At 36.7% G+C, this 18,785-nt stretch overlaps 5 protein-coding genes across 5 annotated transcripts; all 5 read left to right on the top strand.

Annotated features, from left to right (window-relative positions):
• The first annotated feature begins 585 nt into the window (after positions 1-585).
• Positions 586-1,233, top strand: LOC123751634 (histone H1-delta-like). Its single transcript, XM_045733723.2, has one exon. It carries the CDS (start codon positions 586-588, stop codon positions 1,231-1,233), a length of 648 nt encoding a protein of 215 aa, XP_045589679.2.
• A 3,199-nt stretch (positions 1,234-4,432) lies between these two features.
• Positions 4,433-5,080, top strand: LOC123751583 (histone H1-delta-like). The gene has a single exon (XM_045733672.2). The coding sequence runs from the start codon at positions 4,433-4,435 to the stop codon at positions 5,078-5,080; it is 648 nt and encodes a 215-aa protein (XP_045589628.2).
• Positions 5,081-8,279: 3,199 nt separating this feature from the next.
• LOC123751632 (histone H1-delta-like) lies at positions 8,280-8,888 on the top strand. Its single transcript, XM_045733721.2, has one exon. The coding sequence runs from the start codon at positions 8,280-8,282 to the stop codon at positions 8,886-8,888; it is 609 nt and encodes a 202-aa protein (XP_045589677.2).
• Positions 8,889-12,114: 3,226 nt separating this feature from the next.
• LOC123751630 (histone H1-delta-like) lies at positions 12,115-12,762 on the top strand. The gene has a single exon (XM_045733719.2). The coding sequence runs from the start codon at positions 12,115-12,117 to the stop codon at positions 12,760-12,762; it is 648 nt and encodes a 215-aa protein (XP_045589675.2).
• Positions 12,763-12,871: 109 nt separating this feature from the next.
• Positions 12,872-16,688, top strand: LOC123751585 (histone H1-beta, late embryonic-like). Its single transcript, XM_069310741.1, has 2 exons — positions 12,872-12,928; positions 16,089-16,688. Exons 1-2 carry the CDS (start codon positions 12,872-12,874, stop codon positions 16,686-16,688), a joined length of 657 nt encoding a protein of 218 aa, XP_069166842.1.
• The last annotated feature ends 2,097 nt before the right edge of the window (positions 16,689-18,785 follow it).

Below are 18,785 nucleotides of genomic sequence, written 5' to 3'. Positions count from 1 at the left end.
TCCTACTTGGAAGCATTAGGGAAGGGGAATTTATAATGGGGAAACACTTATTGATGTTACAGTTGCTCCAGCTACAAGTGTAAAGCCCTCTGGCTTTAATTAATGATTATAACAATAAAAGTAACTGCAGAAGGTCCATACGAAGCAGTTTCTATTTATAACCACCAAATCCCACTCATATACATGTCCAACCCACTTTTGAAACAATCAAGGAACTCTCCCACGTTTCGCGATAATTGGGTCCAGAAATCAAGAACCCTGTTACCGAACCAGTATTTATCCATGTCTTTCTAAACTTATCCTATTTATATGCATTGTTTTAAGTTGTCATGTGTTGATACGTTGTTGTTTTAGATTTAGCTACTTAGAAGGAAGTGTCCATGTAGCACAGGCTATGATGAGCCTGTAAAAATGTGTTGATACTTTTAATTCCCTATTAATATGCCCCTTGTTATGCCTAATACTCACCTGACCTCAGCTGTTATATGTAGCCTTAGCAGACAAGTCAACGCAATCACTCCTTACCTCTTGAAAGTGTAGGATCAATACGAGTTGTCTGCATCGAGTCTTACAATAGCCCACAAGATGGTCGTCTTAAGGTCCAAAACTAAGACATCTGATAATGTTTTGGACAGGACTGCGAACCATCCCAAGTATTCTGAGATGGTTGTTGCCGCCATCACATTCCTTAATAATAGTCAAGGCTCCTCTCGTCAGGATATTCTGAAGTTCGTCGTCTGTAATTTCTCGGTTAACGAGAAGGACGCTGACATCCATCTGAAGCTGGCTTTGAGGCGAGGTGTTACTTCAGGCGCCCTCACACAGGTTAAAATTACTGGTCGGTTAATGCATTTTAAAGTCAACAAGTGCTCTGATGAAGCCAAGCTCAAGGCTTCAGCCAAGAAGGCGGCAGGAAGGAATTTCTCCCATGAAAATGCATCAGCAAACAATCTTCCTGAGAAGACTGCTCGCAAAAGGCATTCTAAAAAGAAACAATATAAGCTTGTTACAAATTCTATCGTTGAGGCCTTCCTGATAGAACAGACAATGGCCGACATCAGGATGAAGAGAAGTATGGAGTCCAGAGGCGTCCAACAGGTCAAGAGTGTCGCGGCAACCACACCACAAGCTGCTGCTGGAAGCCAGCCTCAAGCCTTCACTGAGCCAAGTCTTCATCACGTGGATCAAGACAGTTTTTTATATTCTTTAGGTTTAATTCCTAGGAAAACCTGAACTGTTTTACCCTCGGGCCAGCAAATATTTTAATGTACATGTTACCTTCATGTAAAAATAAACAAATACATTTAAATTTTTATCAAATTTGTTTTTGTTCTGACCATTTATGACTAGTTATAATGGGAAAGCATTTACGGATGTCACAGTTGCTCCAGCTTCATGTGTAAAGCTCAGAGGCTTTAATTAATGGAGATAAGAATAAAGGTTATCTGTTTTAAACGTGGGTTGGACATGTATATGAGTGGGATTCGGTGGTTATAGATCGGAGCTGCCTCGTATGGGCCAATAGGTCTTCTGCCGTTACTTTTATTCTTAGATAACTGCAGAAGGCCCATACGAGGCAGCTCCTAACAAAGTTAATCCCCCAAATTAGAAACCTTTATGAGTGGGATTTGGTAGTTATAAATAGGAGCTGCCTCGTATGGTCCTTCTGCAGTTACCTAAGAACAAAGGTAACCGCAGAAGGCCTATTGGCCCATACGAGGCAGCTCCTATTTATAACCACCAAATCCCACTCATAAAGATTTCTATTTAGGGGGATTAACTTCGTCATCCTTCGTTAGACACGTTCAAGTGAATTTATATCCATTCTATAGTGCAGCGACAAAAGCTGAACTGCATAATCTAAATGGGGCCTAACCAGAACAAGATATAGCTGAAGAACAACACCAGGTGTCTTATTTCTAACGCTTCGATTGATAAATCCCAGTATCCTATTCGCCTTAATACGAACATTCATGCATTGATCTTTTGGTTTTAAGTTCTTACTAATCATAACTCCCAGTTCTCTTTCGCAATCCGACTTCGCAATCTCTACACTAACTAGCTCGTATCTTGTAACTATCATTATTATTTAGCCTCAAAACTTTACATTTATCAGCATTAAACTGCATCTGCCAATCTTTTCACCATTTCAAAATCCTATTTAGATTTACTTGAAGTGATAGGGGGTTTGCTTCCGTGTTTATTTCTTTACCGATTTTTGTATAATCGGCAAATTTCCAAATGTTGCTACTCAACCCTGATTCTAAATCATTTATATATATATATATTATAAACAACAGAGGACAGGTCCCAGGACAGAGCCCTGAGGCACTTTACTTACAACATTTTCCCACTCTGACTTGACCCCATTTATACTAACTCTCTGTTTCCTTTGGTGTAGCCATGCAATAATCCAACTTAAGGGGGCATATAATTCTAAATCGTTATAAATTAAAAGTTGTTCAATTTGCTTATAAATTTATTTATGAAATGGTTATAGAAAGGGCTGCAACTGGTCCAAGTTTCACCATCACACGCTAAACAGAAAAGGAGAAAAAAAATACACAACGTATTATGCAACGAATGTTCAACATTCTCAAATAATCTCAGGGAACACATGTGTCAACTAAAGTGTCTACTATGTGCTGTAGAAGCACAAACTCTTCTAATAATTGTAATATGTATGTTCAATATATTTAAATTTTTTTTTTTTGGGCCAATTTTTTTTTTCTCGTTTGTTATCAAGGGATTTGCATGAAACTTGCACACCTTGCTCAATGGATGCCTATCTGCAAGGGTGTTAATTATGAACGAAATCTGTCTACGTCAAGCTCAGCTACAGGTGGCCGAACTTGGATCTTTATTTTACTCTGGAAAGTAATTTACACCTTCAAAGTACTTCAGAGCTTTCATTTAATAATCAATTTACAGGCAAATTACACCTTATATGTAGAGTTTGTGCTTCTACAAACCTATTGAGACATCTTAGTCCAAAGTCCATTTGTTGATTTTATAAAAATTTATAAACATCATATATTGCATATTTTTGGAAGGGTAATTTTGAATAATTATATTATTGCACTAAACACTTTTTTTTATAAAACGCATCAATACAATCTTTTATTATTGCTGAATTTAATATCTGAGTGTTATAGAAATGATTTTAGTTGACACATGTGTTCTCTGAAATTATTTGAAAATGTTGAAAATTCGTTGCATAATACGTTGTGTATTTTTTTTCTCCTTTTCTGTTTAAGGTGTGATACTGAAACTTGGACCAGTTGCAGCCCTTTCTATACTAATTTCACAAATACATTTATAAACAAATTGAACAATTTTTACGAAACCGGTAATAAGCCCCCTTAATACCATATTTTTAATCAGTCTTTCACCTGACACTGTATCAAAAGTTTTGCTAAAGTCAAGGTACACAACATTACAATCCTTACCACTATCAACTGCCTCAACTATGCTGGAAAAAATTATAGCAAATCTGTTAAACATGAACGGCCATTTGTAAAACCATGTTGCGAATCATTTATTAATTTATGTTTTTCAAGATGAACACGAATTGTACTTGCAATTATCGATTCAAATAATTTTCCCACAATAAACGTTATGCTAATTTCCCTATAGTTTGACGTAAGTGATCTATCTCCTCTCTTAAAAATAAGTAGCACATTAGCAACCTTCCATGACTCTGCACTATGCTTGACTCTACGGATTTATTAAATATGGTAGACAGTGGCAGCAAAGATCCTCTTCGCATGCTTTAAGCACCCTGGCAAACACTTCATTCGGCGCTGGGGATTTGTTTGTTTTGAGTTTTATTATTTGTTTAAAAACAACCTACTTGGAAGCATTGGGGAAGGGGAATTTATAATGGGGAAACACTTATTGATGTCACAGTTGCTCCAGCTACAAGTGTAAAGCCCTCTGGCTTTAATTAATGATTATAACAATAAAAGTAACTGCAGAAGGTCCATACGAGGCAGTTTCTATTTATAACCACCAAATCCCACTCATATACATGTCCAACCCACGTTTGAAACAATCAAGGAACTCTCCCACGTTTCGCGATAATTGGGTCCACAAATCAAGAACCCTGTTACCGAACCAGTATTTATCCATGTCTTTCTAAACTTATCCTATTTATATGCATTGTTTTAAGTTGTCATGTGTTGATACGTTGTTGTTTTAGATTTAGCTACTTAGAAGGAAGTGTCCATGTAGCACAGGCTATGATGAGCCTGTAAAAATGTGTTGATACTTTTAATTCCCTATTAATATGCCCCTTGTTATGCCTAATACTCACCTGACCTCAGCTGTTATATGTAGCCTTAGCAGACAAGTCAACGCAATCACTCCTTACCTCTTGAAAGTGTAGGATCAATACGAGTTGTCTGCATCGAGTCTTACAATAGCCCACAAGATGGTCGTCTTAAGGCCCAAAACTAAGACATCTGATAATGTTTTGGACAGGACTGCGAACCATCCCAAGTATTCTGAGATGGTTGTTGCCGCCATCACATTCCTTAATAATAGTCAAGGCTCCTCTCGTCAGGATATTCTGAAGTTCGTCGTCTGTAATTTCTCGGTTAACGAGAAGGACGCTGACATCCATCTGAAGCTGGCTTTGAGGCGAGGTGTTACTTCAGACGCCCTCACACAGGTTAAAATTACTGGTCGGTTAATGCATTTTAAAGTCAACAAGTGCTCTGATGAAGCCAAGCTCAAGGCTTCAGCCAAGAAGGCGGCAGGAAGGAATTTCTCCCATGAAAATGCATCAGCAAACAATCTTCCTGAGAAGACTGCTCGCAAAAGGCATTCTAAAAAGAAACAATATAAGCTTGTTACAAATTCTATCGTTGAGGCCTTCCTGATAGAACAGACAATGGCCGACATCAGGATGAAGAGAAGTATGGAGTCCAGAGGCGTCCAACAGGTCAAGAGTGTCGCGGCAACCACACCACAAGCTGCTGCTGGAAGCCAGCCTCAAGCCTTCACTCAGCTAAGTCTTCATCACATGGATCAAGACAGTTTTTTATATTCTTTAGGTTTAATTCCTAGGAAAACCTGAACTGTTTTACCCTCGGGCCAGCAAATATTTTAATGTACATGTTACCTTCATGTAAAAATAAACAAATACATTTAAATTTTTATCAAATTTGTTTTTGTTCTGACCATTTATGACTAGTTATAATGGGAAAGCATTTACGGATGTCACAGTTGCTCCAGCTTCATGTGTAAAGCTCAGAGGCTTTAATTAATGGAGATAAGAATAAAGGTTATCTGTTTTAAACGTGGGTTGGACATGTATATGAGTGGGATTCGGTGGTTATAGATCGGAGCTGCCTCGTATGGGCCAATAGGCCTTCTGCAGTTACTTTTATTCTTAGATAACTGCAGAAGGCCCATACGAGGCAGCTCCTAACAAAGTTAATCCCCCTAATTAGAAACCTTTATGAGTGGGATTTGGTAGTTATAAATAGGAGCTGCCTCGTATGGTCCTTCTGCAGTTACCTAAGAACAAAGGTAACCGCAGAAGGCCTATTGGCCCATACGAGGCAGCTCCTATTTATAACCACCAAATCCCACTCATAAAGATTTCTATTTAGGGGGATTAACTTCGTCATCCTTCGTTAGACACGTTCAAGTGAATTTATATCCATTCTATAGTGCAGCGACAAAAGCTGAACTGCATAATCTAAATGGGGCCTAACCAGAACAAGATATAGCTGAAGAACAACACCAGGTGTCTTGTTTCTAACGCTTCGATTGATAAATCCCAGTATCCTATTCGCCTTAATACGAACATTCATGCATTGATCTTTTGGTTTTAAGTTCTTACTAATCATAACTCCCAGTTCTCTTTCGCAATCCGACTTCGCAATCTCTACACTAACTAGCTCGTATCTTGTAACTATCATTATTATTTAGCCTCAAAACTTTACATTTATCAGCATTAAACTGCATCTGCCAATCTTTTCACCATTTCAAAATCCTATTTAGATTTACTTGAAGTGATAGGGGGTTTGCTTCCGTGTTTATTTCTTTACCGATTTTTGTATAATCGGCAAATTTCCAAATGTTGCTACTCAACCCTGATTCTAAATCATTTATATATATATATTATAAACAACAGAGGACAGGTCCCAGGACAGAGCCCTGAGGCACTTTACTTACAACATTTTCCCACTCTGACTTGACCCCATTTATACTAACTCTCTGTTTCCTTTGGTGTAGCCATGCAATAATCCAACTTAAGGGGGCATATAATTCTAAATCGTTATAAATTAAAAGTTGTTCAATTTGCTTATAAATTTATTTATGAAATGGTTATAGAAAGGGCTGCAACTGGTCCAAGTTTCACCATCACACCCTAAACAGAAAAGGAGAAAAAAAATACACAACGTATTATGCAACGAATGTTCAACATTCTCAAATAATCTCAGGGAACACATGTGTCAACTAAAGTGTCTACTATGTGCTGTAGAAGCACAAACTCTTCTAATAATTGTAATATGTATGTTCAATATATTTAAATTTTTTTTTTTTTGGCCAATTTTTTTTTTCTCGTTTGTTATCAAGGGATTTGCATGAAACTTGCACACCTTGCTCAATGGATGCCTATCTGCAAGGGTGTTAATTATGAACGAAATCTGTCTACGTCAAGCTCAGCTACAGGTGGCCGAACTTGGATCTTTATTTTACTCTGGAAAGTAATTTACACCTTCAAAGTACTTCAGAGCTTTCATTTAATAATCAATTTACAGGCAAATTACACCTTATATGTAGAGTTTGTGCTTCTACAAACCTATTGAGACATCTTAGTCCAAAGTCCATTTGTTGATTTTATAAAAATTTATAAACATCATATATTGCATATTTTTGGAAGGGTAATTTTGAATAATTATATTATTGCACTAAACACTTTTTTTTATAAAACGCATCAATACAATCTTTTATTATTGCTGAATTTAATATCTGAGTGTTATAGAAATGATTTTAGGTGACACATGTGTTCTCTGAAATTATTTGAAAATGTTGAAAATTCGTTGCATAATACGTTGTGTATTTTTTTTCTCCTTTTCTGTTTAAGGTGTGATACTGAAACTTGGACCAGTTGCAGCCCTTTCTATACTAATTTCACAAATACATTTATAAACAAATTGAACAATTTTTACGAAACCGGTAATAAGCCCCCTTAATACCATATTTTTAATCAGTCTTTCACCTGACACTGTATCAAAAGTTTTGCTAAAGTCAAGGTACACAACATTACAATCCTTACCACTATCAACTGCCTCAACTATGCTGGAATAAAATTATAGCAAATCTGTTAAACATGAACGGCCATTTGTAAAACCATGTTGCGAATCATTTATTAATTTATGTTTTTCAAGATGAACACGAATTGTACTTGCAATTATCGATTCAAATAATTTTCCCACAATAAACGTTATGCTAATTTCCCTATAGTTTGACGTAAGTGATCTATCTCCTTTCTTAAAAATAAGTAGCACATTAGCAACCTTCCATGACTCTGCACTATGCTTGACTCTACGGATTTATTAAATATGGTAGACAGTGGCTCGCAAAGATCCTCTTCGCATGCTTTAAGCACCCAGGCAAACACTTCATTCGGCGCTGGGGATTTGTTTGTTTTGAGTTTTATTATTTGTTTAAAAACAACCTACTTGGAAGCATTGGGGAAGGGGAATTTATAATGGGGAAACACTTATTGATGTCACAGTTGCTCCAGCTACAAGTGTAAAGCCCTCTGGCTTTAATTAATGATTATAACAATAAAAGTAACTGCAGAAGGTCCATACGAGGCAGTTTCTATTTATAACCACCAAATCCCACTCATATACATGTCCAACCCACGTTTGAAACAATCAAGGAACTCTCCCACGTTTCGCGATAATTGGGTCCAGAAATCAAGAACCCTGTTACCGAACCAGTATTTATCCATGTCTTTCTAAACTTATCCTATTTATATGCATTGTTTTAAGTTGTCATGTGTTGATACGTTGTTGTTTTAGATTTAGCTACTTAGAAGGAAGTGTCCATGTAGCACAGGCTATGATGAGCCTGTAAAAATGTGTTGATACTTTTAATTCCCTATTAATATGCCCCTTGTTATGCCTAATACTCACCTGACCTCAGCTGTTATATGTAGCCTTAGCAGACAAGTCAACGCAATCACTCCTTACCTCTTGAAAGTGTAGGATCAATACGAGTTGTCTGCATCGAGTCTTACAATAGCCCACAAGATGGTCGTCTTAAGGTCCAAAACTAAGACATCTGATAATGTTTTGGACAGGACTGCGAACCATCCCAAGTATTCTGAGATGGTTGTTGCCGCCATCACATTCCTTAATAATAGTCAAGGCTCCTCTCGTCAGGATATTCTGAAGTTCGTCGTCTGTAATTTCTCGGTTAACGAGAAGGACGCTGACATCCATCTGAAGCTGGCTTTGAGGCGAGGTGTTACTTCAGGCGCCCTCACACAGGTTAAAATTACTGGTCGGTTAATGCATTTTAAAGTCAACAAGTGCTCTGATGAAGCCAAGCTCAAGGCTTCAGCCAAGAAGGCGGCAGGAAGGAATTTCTCCCATGAAAATGCATCAGCAAACAATCTTCCTGAGAAGACTGCTCGCAAAAGGCATTCTAAAAAGAAACAATATAAGCTTGTTACAAATTCTATCGTTGAGGCCTTCCTGATAGAACAGACAATGGCCGACATCAGGATGAAGAGAAGTATGGAGTCCAGAGGCGTCCAACAGGTCAAGAGTGTCGCGGCAACCACACCACAAGCTGCTGCTGGAAGCCAGCCTCAAGTCTTCATCACATGGATCAAGACAGTTTTTTATATTCTTTAGGTTTAATTCCTAGGAAAACCTGAACTGTTTTACCCTCGGGCCAGCAAATATTTTAATGTACATGTTACCTTCATGTAAAAATAAACAAATACATTTAAATTTTTATCAAATTTGTTTTTGTTCTGACCATTTATGACTAGTTATAATGGGAAAGCATTTACGGATGTCACAGTTGCTCCAGCTTCATGTGTAAAGCTCAGAGGCTTTAATTAATGGAGATAAGAATAAAGGTTATCTGTTTTAAACGTGGGTTGGACATGTATATGAGTGGGATTAGGTGGTTATAGATCGGAGCTGCCTCGTATGGGCCAATAGGCCTTCTGCAGTTACTTTTATTCTTAGATAACTGCAGAAGGCCCATACGAGGCAGCTCCTAACAAAGTTAATCCCCCTAATTAGAAACCTTTATGAGTGGGATTTGGTAGTTATAAATAGGAGCTGCCTCGTATGGTCCTTCTGCAGTTACCTAAGAACAAAGGTAACCGCAGAAGGCCTATTGGCCCATACGAGGCAGCTCCTATTTAAAACCACCAAATCCCACTCATAAAGATTTCTATTTAGGGGGATTAACTTCGTCATCCTTCGTTAGACACGTTCAAGTGAATTTATATCCATTCTATAGTGCAGCGACAAAAGCTGAACTGCATAATCTAAATGGGGCCTAACCAGAACAAGATATAGCTGAAGAACAACACCAGGTGTCTTGTTTCTAACGCTTCGATTGATAAATCCCAGTATCCTATTCGCCTTAATACGAACATTCATGCATTGATCTTTTGGTTTTAAGTTCTTACTAATCATAACTCCCAGTTCTCTTTCGCAATCCGACTTCGCAATCTCTACACTAACTAGCTCGTATCTTGTAACTATCATTATTATTTAGCCTCAAAACTTTACATTTATCAGCATTAAACTGCATCTGCCAATCTTTTCACCATTTCAAAATCCTATTTAGATTTACTTGAAGTGATAGGGGGTTTGCTTCCGTGTTTATTTCTTTACCGATTTTTGTATAATCGGCAAATTTCCAAATGTTGCTACTCAACCCTGATTCTAAATCATTTATATATATATATATTATAAACAACAGAGGACAGGTCCCAGGACAGAGCCCTGAGGCACTTTACTTACAACATTTTCCCACTCTGACTTGACCCCATTTATACTAACTCTCTGTTTCCTTTGGTGTAGCCATGCAATAATCCAACTTAAGGGGGCATATAATTCTAAATCGTTATAAATTAAAAGTTGTTCAATTTGCTTATAAATTTATTTATGAAATGGTTATAGAAAGGGCTGCAACTGGTCCAAGTTTCACCATCACACGCTAAACAGAAAAGGAGAAAAAAAATACACAACGTATTATGCAACGAATGTTCAACATTCTCAAATAATCTCAGGGAACACATGTGTCAACTAAAGTGTCTACTATGTGCTGTAGAAGCACAAACTCTTCTAATAATTGTAATATGTATGTTCAATATATTTAAATTTTTTTTTTTTTTGGCCAATTTTTTTTTTCTCGTTTGTTATCAAGGGATTTGCATGAAACTTGCACACCTTGCTCAATGGATGCCTATCTGCAAGGGTGTTAATTATGAACGAAATCTGTCTACGTCAAGCTCAGCTACAGGTGGCCGAACTTGGATCTTTATTTTACTCTGGAAAGTAATTTACACCTTCAAAGTACTTCAGAGCTTTCATTTAATAATCAATTTACAGGCAAATTACACCTTATATGTAGAGTTTGTGCTTCTACAAACCTATAGAGACATCTTAGTCCAAAGTCCATTTGTTGATTTTATAAAAATTTATAAACATCATATATTGCATATTTTTGGAAGGGTAATTTTGAATAATTATATTATTGCACTAAACACTTTTTTTTTATAAAACGCATCAATACAATCCTTTATTATTGCTGAATTTAATATCTGAGTGTTATAGAAATGATTTTAGTTGACACATGTGTTCTCTGAAATTATTTGAAAATGTTGAAAATTCGTTGCATAATACGTTGTGTATTTTTTTTCTCCTTTTCTGTTTAAGGTGTGATGCTGAAACTTGGACCAGTTGCAGCCCTTTCTATACTAATTTCATAAATACATTTATAAACAAATTGAACAATTTTTACGAAACCGGTAATAAGCCCCCTTAATACCATATTTTTAATCAGTCTTTCACCTGACACTGTATCAAAAGTTTTGCTAAAGTCAAGGTACACAACATTACAATCCTTACCACTATCAACTGCCTCAACTATGCTGGAATAAAATTATAGCAAATCTGTTAAACATGAACGGCCATTTGTAAAACCATGTTGCGAATCATTTATTAATTTATGTTTTTCAAGATGAACACGAATTGTACTTGCAATTATCGATTCAAATATTTTTCCCACAATAAACGTTATGCTAATTTCCCTATAGTTTGACGTAAGTGATCTATCTCCTCTCTTAAAAATAAGTAGCACATTAGCAACCTTCCATGACTCTGCACTATGCTTGACTCTACGGATTTATTAAATATGGTAGACAGTGGCTCGCAAAGATCCTCTTCGCATGCTTTAAGCACCCTGGCAAACACTTCATTCGGCGCTGGGGATTTGTTTGTTTTGAGTTTTATTATTTGTTTAAAAACAACCTACTTGGAAGCATTGGGGAAGGGGAATTTATAATGGGGAAACACTTATTGATGTCACAGTTGCTCCAGCTACAAGTGTAAAGCCCTCTGGCTTTAATTAATGATTATAACAATAAAAGTAACTGCAGAAGGTCCATACGAGGCAGTTTCTATTTATAACCACCAAATCCCACTCATATACATGTCCAACCCACGTTTGAAACAATCAAGGAACTCTCCCACGTTTCGCGATAATTGGGTCCAGAAATCAAGAACCCTGTTACCGAACCAGTATTTATCCATGTCTTTCTAAACTTATCCTATTTATATGCATTGTTTTAAGTTGTCATGTGTTGATACGTTGTTGTTTTAGATTTAGCTACTTAGAAGGAAGTGTCCATGTAGCACAGGCTATGATGAGCCTGTAAAAATGTGTTGATACTTTTAATTCCCTATTAATATGCCCCTTGTTATGCCTAATACTCACCTGACCTCAGCTGTTATATGTAGCCTTAGCAGACAAGTCAACGCAATCACTCCTTACCTCTTGAAAGTGTAGGATCAATACGAGTTGTCTGCATCGAGTCTTACAATAGCCCACAAGATGGTCGTCTTAAGGTCCAAAACTAAGACATCTGATAATGTTTTGGACAGGACTGCGAACCATCCCAAGTATTCTGAGATGGTTGTTGCCGCCATCACATTCCTTAATAATAGTCAAGGCTCCTCTCGTCAGGATATTCTGAAGTTCGTCGTCTGTAATTTCTCGGTTAACGAGAAGGACGCTGACATCCATCTGAAGCTGGCTTTGAGGCGAGGTGTTACTTCAGGCGCCCTCACACAGGTTAAAATTACTGGTCGGTTAATGCATTTTAAAGTCAACAAGTGCTCTGATGAAGCCAAGCTCAAGGCTTCAGCCAAGAAGGCGGCAGGAAGGAATTTCTCCCATGAAAATGCATCAGCAAACAATCTTCCTGAGAAGACTGCTCGCAAAAGGCATTCTAAAAAGAAACAATATAAGCTTGTTACAAATTCTATCGTTGAGGCCTTCCTGATAGAACAGACAATGGCCGACATCAGGATGAAGAGAAGTATGGAGTCCAGAGGCGTCCAACAGGTCAAGAGTGTCGCGGCAACCACACCACAAGCTGCTGCTGGAAGCCAGCCTCAAGCCTTCACTGAGCCAAGTCTTCATCACATGGATCAAGACAGTTTTTTATATTCTTTAGGTTTAATTCCTAGGAAAACCTGAACTGTTTTACCCTCGGGCCAGCAAATATTTTAATGTACATGTTACCTTCATGTAAAAATAAACAAATACATTTAAATTTTTATCAAATTTGTTTTTGTTCTGACCATTTATGACTAGTTATAATGGGAAAGCATTTACGGATGTCACAGTTGCTCCAGCTTCATGTGTAAAGCTCAGAGGCTTTAATTAATGGAGATAAGAATAAAGGTTATCTGTTTTAAACGTGGGTTGGACATGTATATGAGTGGGATTCGGTGGTTATAGATCGGAGCTGCCTCGTATGGGCCAATAGGCCTTCTGCAGTTACTTTTATTCTTAGATAACTGCAGAAGGCCCATACGAGGCAGCTCCTAACAAAGTTAATCCCCCTAATTAGAAACCTTTATGAGTGGGATTTGGTAGTTATAAATAGGAGCTGCCTCGTATGGTCCTTCTGCAGTTACCTAAGAACAAAGGTAACCGCAGAAGGCCTATTGGCCCATACGAGGCAGCTCCTATTTATAACCACCAAATCCCACTCATAAAGATTTCTATTTAGGGGGATTAACTTCGTCATCCTTCGTTAGACACGTTCAAGTGAATTTATATCCATTCTATAGTGCAGCGACAAAAGCTGAACTGCATAATCTAAATGGGGCCTAACCAGAACAAGATATAGCTGAAGAACAACACCAGGTGTCTTGTTTCTAACGCTTCGATTGATAAATCCCAGTATCCTATTCGCCTTAATACGAACATTCATGCATTGATCTTTTGGTTTTAAGTTCTTACTAATCATAACTCCCAGTTCTCTTTCGCAATCCGACTTCGCAATCTCTACACTAACTAGCTCGTATCTTGTAACTATCATTATTATTTAGCCTCAAAACTTTACATTTATCAGCATTAAACTGCATCTGCCAATCTTTTCACCATTTCAAAATCCTATTTAGATTTACTTGAAGTGATAGGGGGTTTGCTTCCGTGTTTATTTCTTTACCGATTTTTGTATAATCGGCAAATTTCCAAATGTTGCTACTCAACCCTGATTCTAAATCATTTATATATATATATATATATATATATATATATATATATATATATATATATATATATATATATATATATATATATATATATATATATATATATATTATAAACAACAGAGGACAGGTCCCAGGACAGAGCCCTGAGGCACTTTACTTACAACATTTTCCCACTCTGACTTGACCCCATTTATACTAACTCTCTGTTTCCTTTGGTGTAGCCATGCAATAATCCAACTTAAGGGGGCATATAATTCTAAATCGTTATAAATTAAAAGTTGTTCAATTTGCTTATAAATTTATTTATGAAATGGTTATAGAAAGGGCTGCAACTGGTCCAAGTTTCACCATCACACCCTAAACAGAAAAGGAGAAAAAAAATACACAACGTATTATGCAACGAATGTTCAACATTCTCAAATAATCTCAGGGAACACATGTGTCAACTAAAGTGTCTACTATGTGCTGTAGAAGCACAAACTCTTCTAATAATTGTAATATGTATGTTCAATATATTTAAATTTTTTTTTTTTTGCCAATATTTTTTTTTCTCGTTTGATATCAAGGGATTTGCATGAAACTTGCACACCTTGCTCAATGGATGCCTATCTGCAAGGGTGTTAGTTATGAACGAAATCTGTTGACGTCAAGCTCAGCTACAGGTGGCCGAACTTGGATCTTTATTTTACTCTGGAAAGTAATTTACACCAAAGTACTTCAGAGCTTTCATTTAATAATCAATTTACATGCAAATTACATCTTATATGTAGAGTTTGTGCTTCTACAAACCTATTGAGACATCTTAGTCCAAAGTCCATTTGTTGATTTTATAAAAATTTATAAACATTATATATTGCATATTTTTGGAAGGGTAATTTTGAATAATTATATTATTGCACTAAACACTTTTTTTTATAAAACGCATCAATACAATCCTTTATTATTGCTAAATTTAATATCTGAGTGTTATAGAAATGATTTTAGTTGACACATGTGTTCTCTGAAATTATTTGAAAATGTTGAAAATTCGATGCATAATACGTTGTGTATTTTTTTTCTCCTTTTCTGTTTAAGGTGTGATGCTGAAACTTGGACCAGTTGCAGCCCTTTCTATATTAATTTCATAAATACATTTATAAACAAATTGAACAATTTTTACGAAACCGGTAATAAGCCCCCTTAATACCATATTTTTAATCAGTCTTTCACCTGACACTGTATCAAAAGTTTTGCTAAAGTCAAGGTACACAACATTACAATCCTTACCACTATCAACAGCCTCAACTATGCTGGAATAAAATTATAGCAAATCTGTTAAACATGAACGGCCATTTGTAAAACCATGTTGCGAATCATTTATTAATTTATGTTTTTCAAGATGAACACGAATTGTACTTGCAATTATCGATTCAAATAATTTTACCACAATAAACGTTATGCTAATTTCCCTATAGTTTGACGTAAGTGATCTATCTCCTTTCTTAAAAATAAGTAGCACATTAGCAACCTTCCATGACTCTGCACTATGCTTGACTCTACGGATTTATTAAATATGGTAGACAGTGGCTCGCAAAGATCCTCTTCGCATGCTTTAAGCACCCTGGCAAACACTTCATTCGGCGCTGGGGATTTGTTTGTTTTGAGTTTTATTATTTGTTTAAAAACAACCTACTTGGAAGCATTGGGGAAGGGGAATTTATAATGGGGAAACACTTATTGATGTCACAGTTGCTCCAGCTACAAGTGTAAAGCCCTCTGGCTTTAATTAATGATTATAACAATAAAAGTAACTGCAGAAGGTCCATACGAGGCAGTTTCTATTTATAACCACCAAATCCCACTCATATACATGTCCAACCCACGTTTGAAACAATCAAGGAACTCTCCCACGTTTCGCGATAATTGGGTCCACAAATCAAGAATCCTGTTACCGAACCAGTATTTATCCATGTCTTTCTAAACTTATCCTATTTATATTCATTGTTTTAAGTTGTCATGTGTTGATACGTTGTTGTTTTAGATTTAGCTACTTAGAAGGAAGTGTCCATGTAGCACAGGCTATGATGAGCCTGTAAAAATGTGTTGATACTTTTAATTCCCTATTAATATGCCCCTTGTTATGCCTAATACTCACCTGACCTCAGCTGTTATATGTAGCCTTAGCAGACAAGTCAACGCAATCACTCCTTACCTCTTGAAAGTGTAGGATCAATACGAGTTGTCTGCATCGAGTCTTACAATAGCCCACAAGATGGTCGTCTTAAGGTCCAAAACTAAGACATCTGATAATGTTTTGGACAGGAACTGCGAACCATCCCAAGTATTCTGAGATGGTTGTTGCCGCCATCACATTACCTTAATAATAGTCAAGGCTCCTCTCGTCAGGATATTCTGAAGATCGTCGTCTGTAATTTCTCGGTTAACGAGAAGGACGCTGACATCCATCTGAAGCTGGCTTTGAGGCGAGGTGTTACTTCAGGCGCCCTCACACAGGTTAAAATTACTGGTCGGTTAATGCATTTTAAAGTCAACAAGTGCTCTGATGAAGCCAAGCTCAAGGCTTCAGCCAAGAAGGCGGCAGGAAGGAATTTCTCCCATGAAAATGCATCAGCAAACAATCTTCCTGAGAAGACTGCTCGCAAAAGGCATTCTAAAAAGAAACAATATAAGCTTGTTAAAAATTCTATCGTTGAGGCCTTCCTGATAGAACAGACAATGGCCGACATCAGGATGAAGAGAAGTATGGAGTCCGGAGGCGTCCAACAGGTCAAGAGTGTCGCAGCTACCACACCACAAGCTGCTGCTGGAAGCCAGCATCAAGCCTTCACTCAGCCAAGTCTTCATCATATGGATCAAGACAGTTTTTTATATTCTTTAGGTTTAATTCTTAGGAAAACCTGAACTGTTTTACCCTCGGGCCAGCAAATATTTTAATGTACATGTTACCTTCATGTGAAAATAAACAAATACATTTAAATTTTTATCAAATTTGTTTTTGTTCTGACCATTTATGACTAGTTATAATGGGAAAGCATTTACGGATGTCACAGTTGCTCCAGCTTCATGTGTAAAGCTCAGAGGCTTTAATTAATGAAGATAAGAATAAAGGTTATCTGTTTTAAACGTGGGTTGGACATGTATATGAGTGGGATTCGGTGGTTATAGATCGGAGCTGCCTCGTATGGGCCAATAGGCCTTCTGCAGTTACTTTTATTCTTAGATAACTGCAGAAGGCCCATACGAGGCAGCTCCTAACAAAGTTAATCCCCCTAATTAGAAACCTTTATGAGTGGGATTTGGTGGTTATAAATAGGAGCTGCCTCGTATGGTCCTTCTGCAGTTACCTAAGAACAAAGGTAACCGCAGAAGGCCTATTGGCCCATACGAGGCAGCTCCTATTTATAACCACCAAATCCCACTCATAAAGATTTCTATTTAGGGGGATTAACTTCGTCATCCTTCGTTAGACACGTTCAACTGAATTTATATCCATTCTATAGTGCAGCGACAAAAGCTGAACTGCATAATCTAAATGGGGCCTAACCAGAACAAGATATATCTGAAGAACAACACCAGGTATCTTGTTTCTAACGCTTCGATTGATAAATCCCAGTATCCTATTCGCCTTAATACGAACATTCATGCATTGATCTTTTGGTTTTAAGTTCTTACTAATCATAACTCCCAGTTCTCTTTCGCAATCTCTACACTAACTAGCTCGTATCTTGTAACTATCATTATTATTTAGCCTCAAAACTTTACATTTATCAGCATTAAACTGCATCTGCCAATCTTTTCACCATTTCAAAATCCTATTTAGATTTACTTGAAGTGATAGGGGGTTTGCTTCCGTGTTTATTTCTTTACCGATTTTTGTATAATCGGCAAATTTCCAAATGTTGCTACTCAACTCTGATTCTAAATCATTTATATATATATATATTATAAACAACAGAGGACAGGTCCCAGGACAGAGCCCTGAGGCACTTTACTTACAACATTTTCCCACTCTGACTTGACCCCATTTATACTAACTCTCTGTTTCCTTTGGTGTAGCCATGCAATAATCCAACTTAAGGGGGCATATAATTCTAAATCGTTATAAATTAAAAGTTGTTCAATTTGCTTATAAATTTATTTATGAAATGGTTATAGAAAGGGCTGCAACTGGTCCAAGTTTCACCATCACACCCTAAACAGAAAAGGAGAAAAAAAATACACAACGTATTATGCAACGAATGTTCAACATTCTCAAATAATCTCAGGGAACACATGTGTCAACTAAAGTGTCTACTATGTGCTGTAGAAGCACAAACTCTTGTAATAATTGTAATATGTATGTTCAATATATTTAAAAAAAAAAGTTTCTTTTTTTTTTTTGGCCAATTTTTTTTCTCGTTTGTTATCAAGGGATTTGCATGAAACTTGCACACCTTGCTCAATGGATGCCTATCTGCAAGGGTGTTAATTATGAACGAAATCTGTCGACGTCAAGCTCAGCTACAGGTGGCCGAACTTGGATCTTTATTTTACTCTGGAAAGTAATTTACACCTTCAAAGTACTTCAGAGCTTTCATTTAATAATCAATTTACAGGCAAATTACATCTTATATGTAGAGTTTGTGCTTCTACAAACCTATTGAGACATCTTAGTCCAAAGTCCATTTGTTGATTTTATAAAAATTTATAAACATCATATATTGCATATTTTTGGAAGGGTAATTTTGAATAATTATATTATTGCACTAAACACTTTTTTTGATAAAACGCATCAATACAATCCTTTATTATTGCTAAATTTAATATCTGAGTGTTATAGAAATGATTTTAGTTGACACATGTGTTCTCTGAAATTATTTGAAAATGTTGAAAATTCGTTGCATAATACGTTGTGTATTTTTTTTCTCCTTTTCTGTTTAGGGTGTGATGCTGAAACTTGGACCAGTTGCAGCCCTTTCTATACCCATTTCATAAATACATTTATAAACAAATTGAACA

This window comes from Procambarus clarkii, chromosome 6, assembly GCF_040958095.1.
Source record: "Procambarus clarkii isolate CNS0578487 chromosome 6, FALCON_Pclarkii_2.0, whole genome shotgun sequence".
In the NCBI taxonomy this organism is placed as follows: Eukaryota; Metazoa; Arthropoda; class Malacostraca; order Decapoda; family Cambaridae; genus Procambarus; species Procambarus clarkii.
The sequence above is the reverse complement of the archived record's forward strand: the minus strand, read 5'-3'. Positions and strand labels throughout refer to the sequence as shown.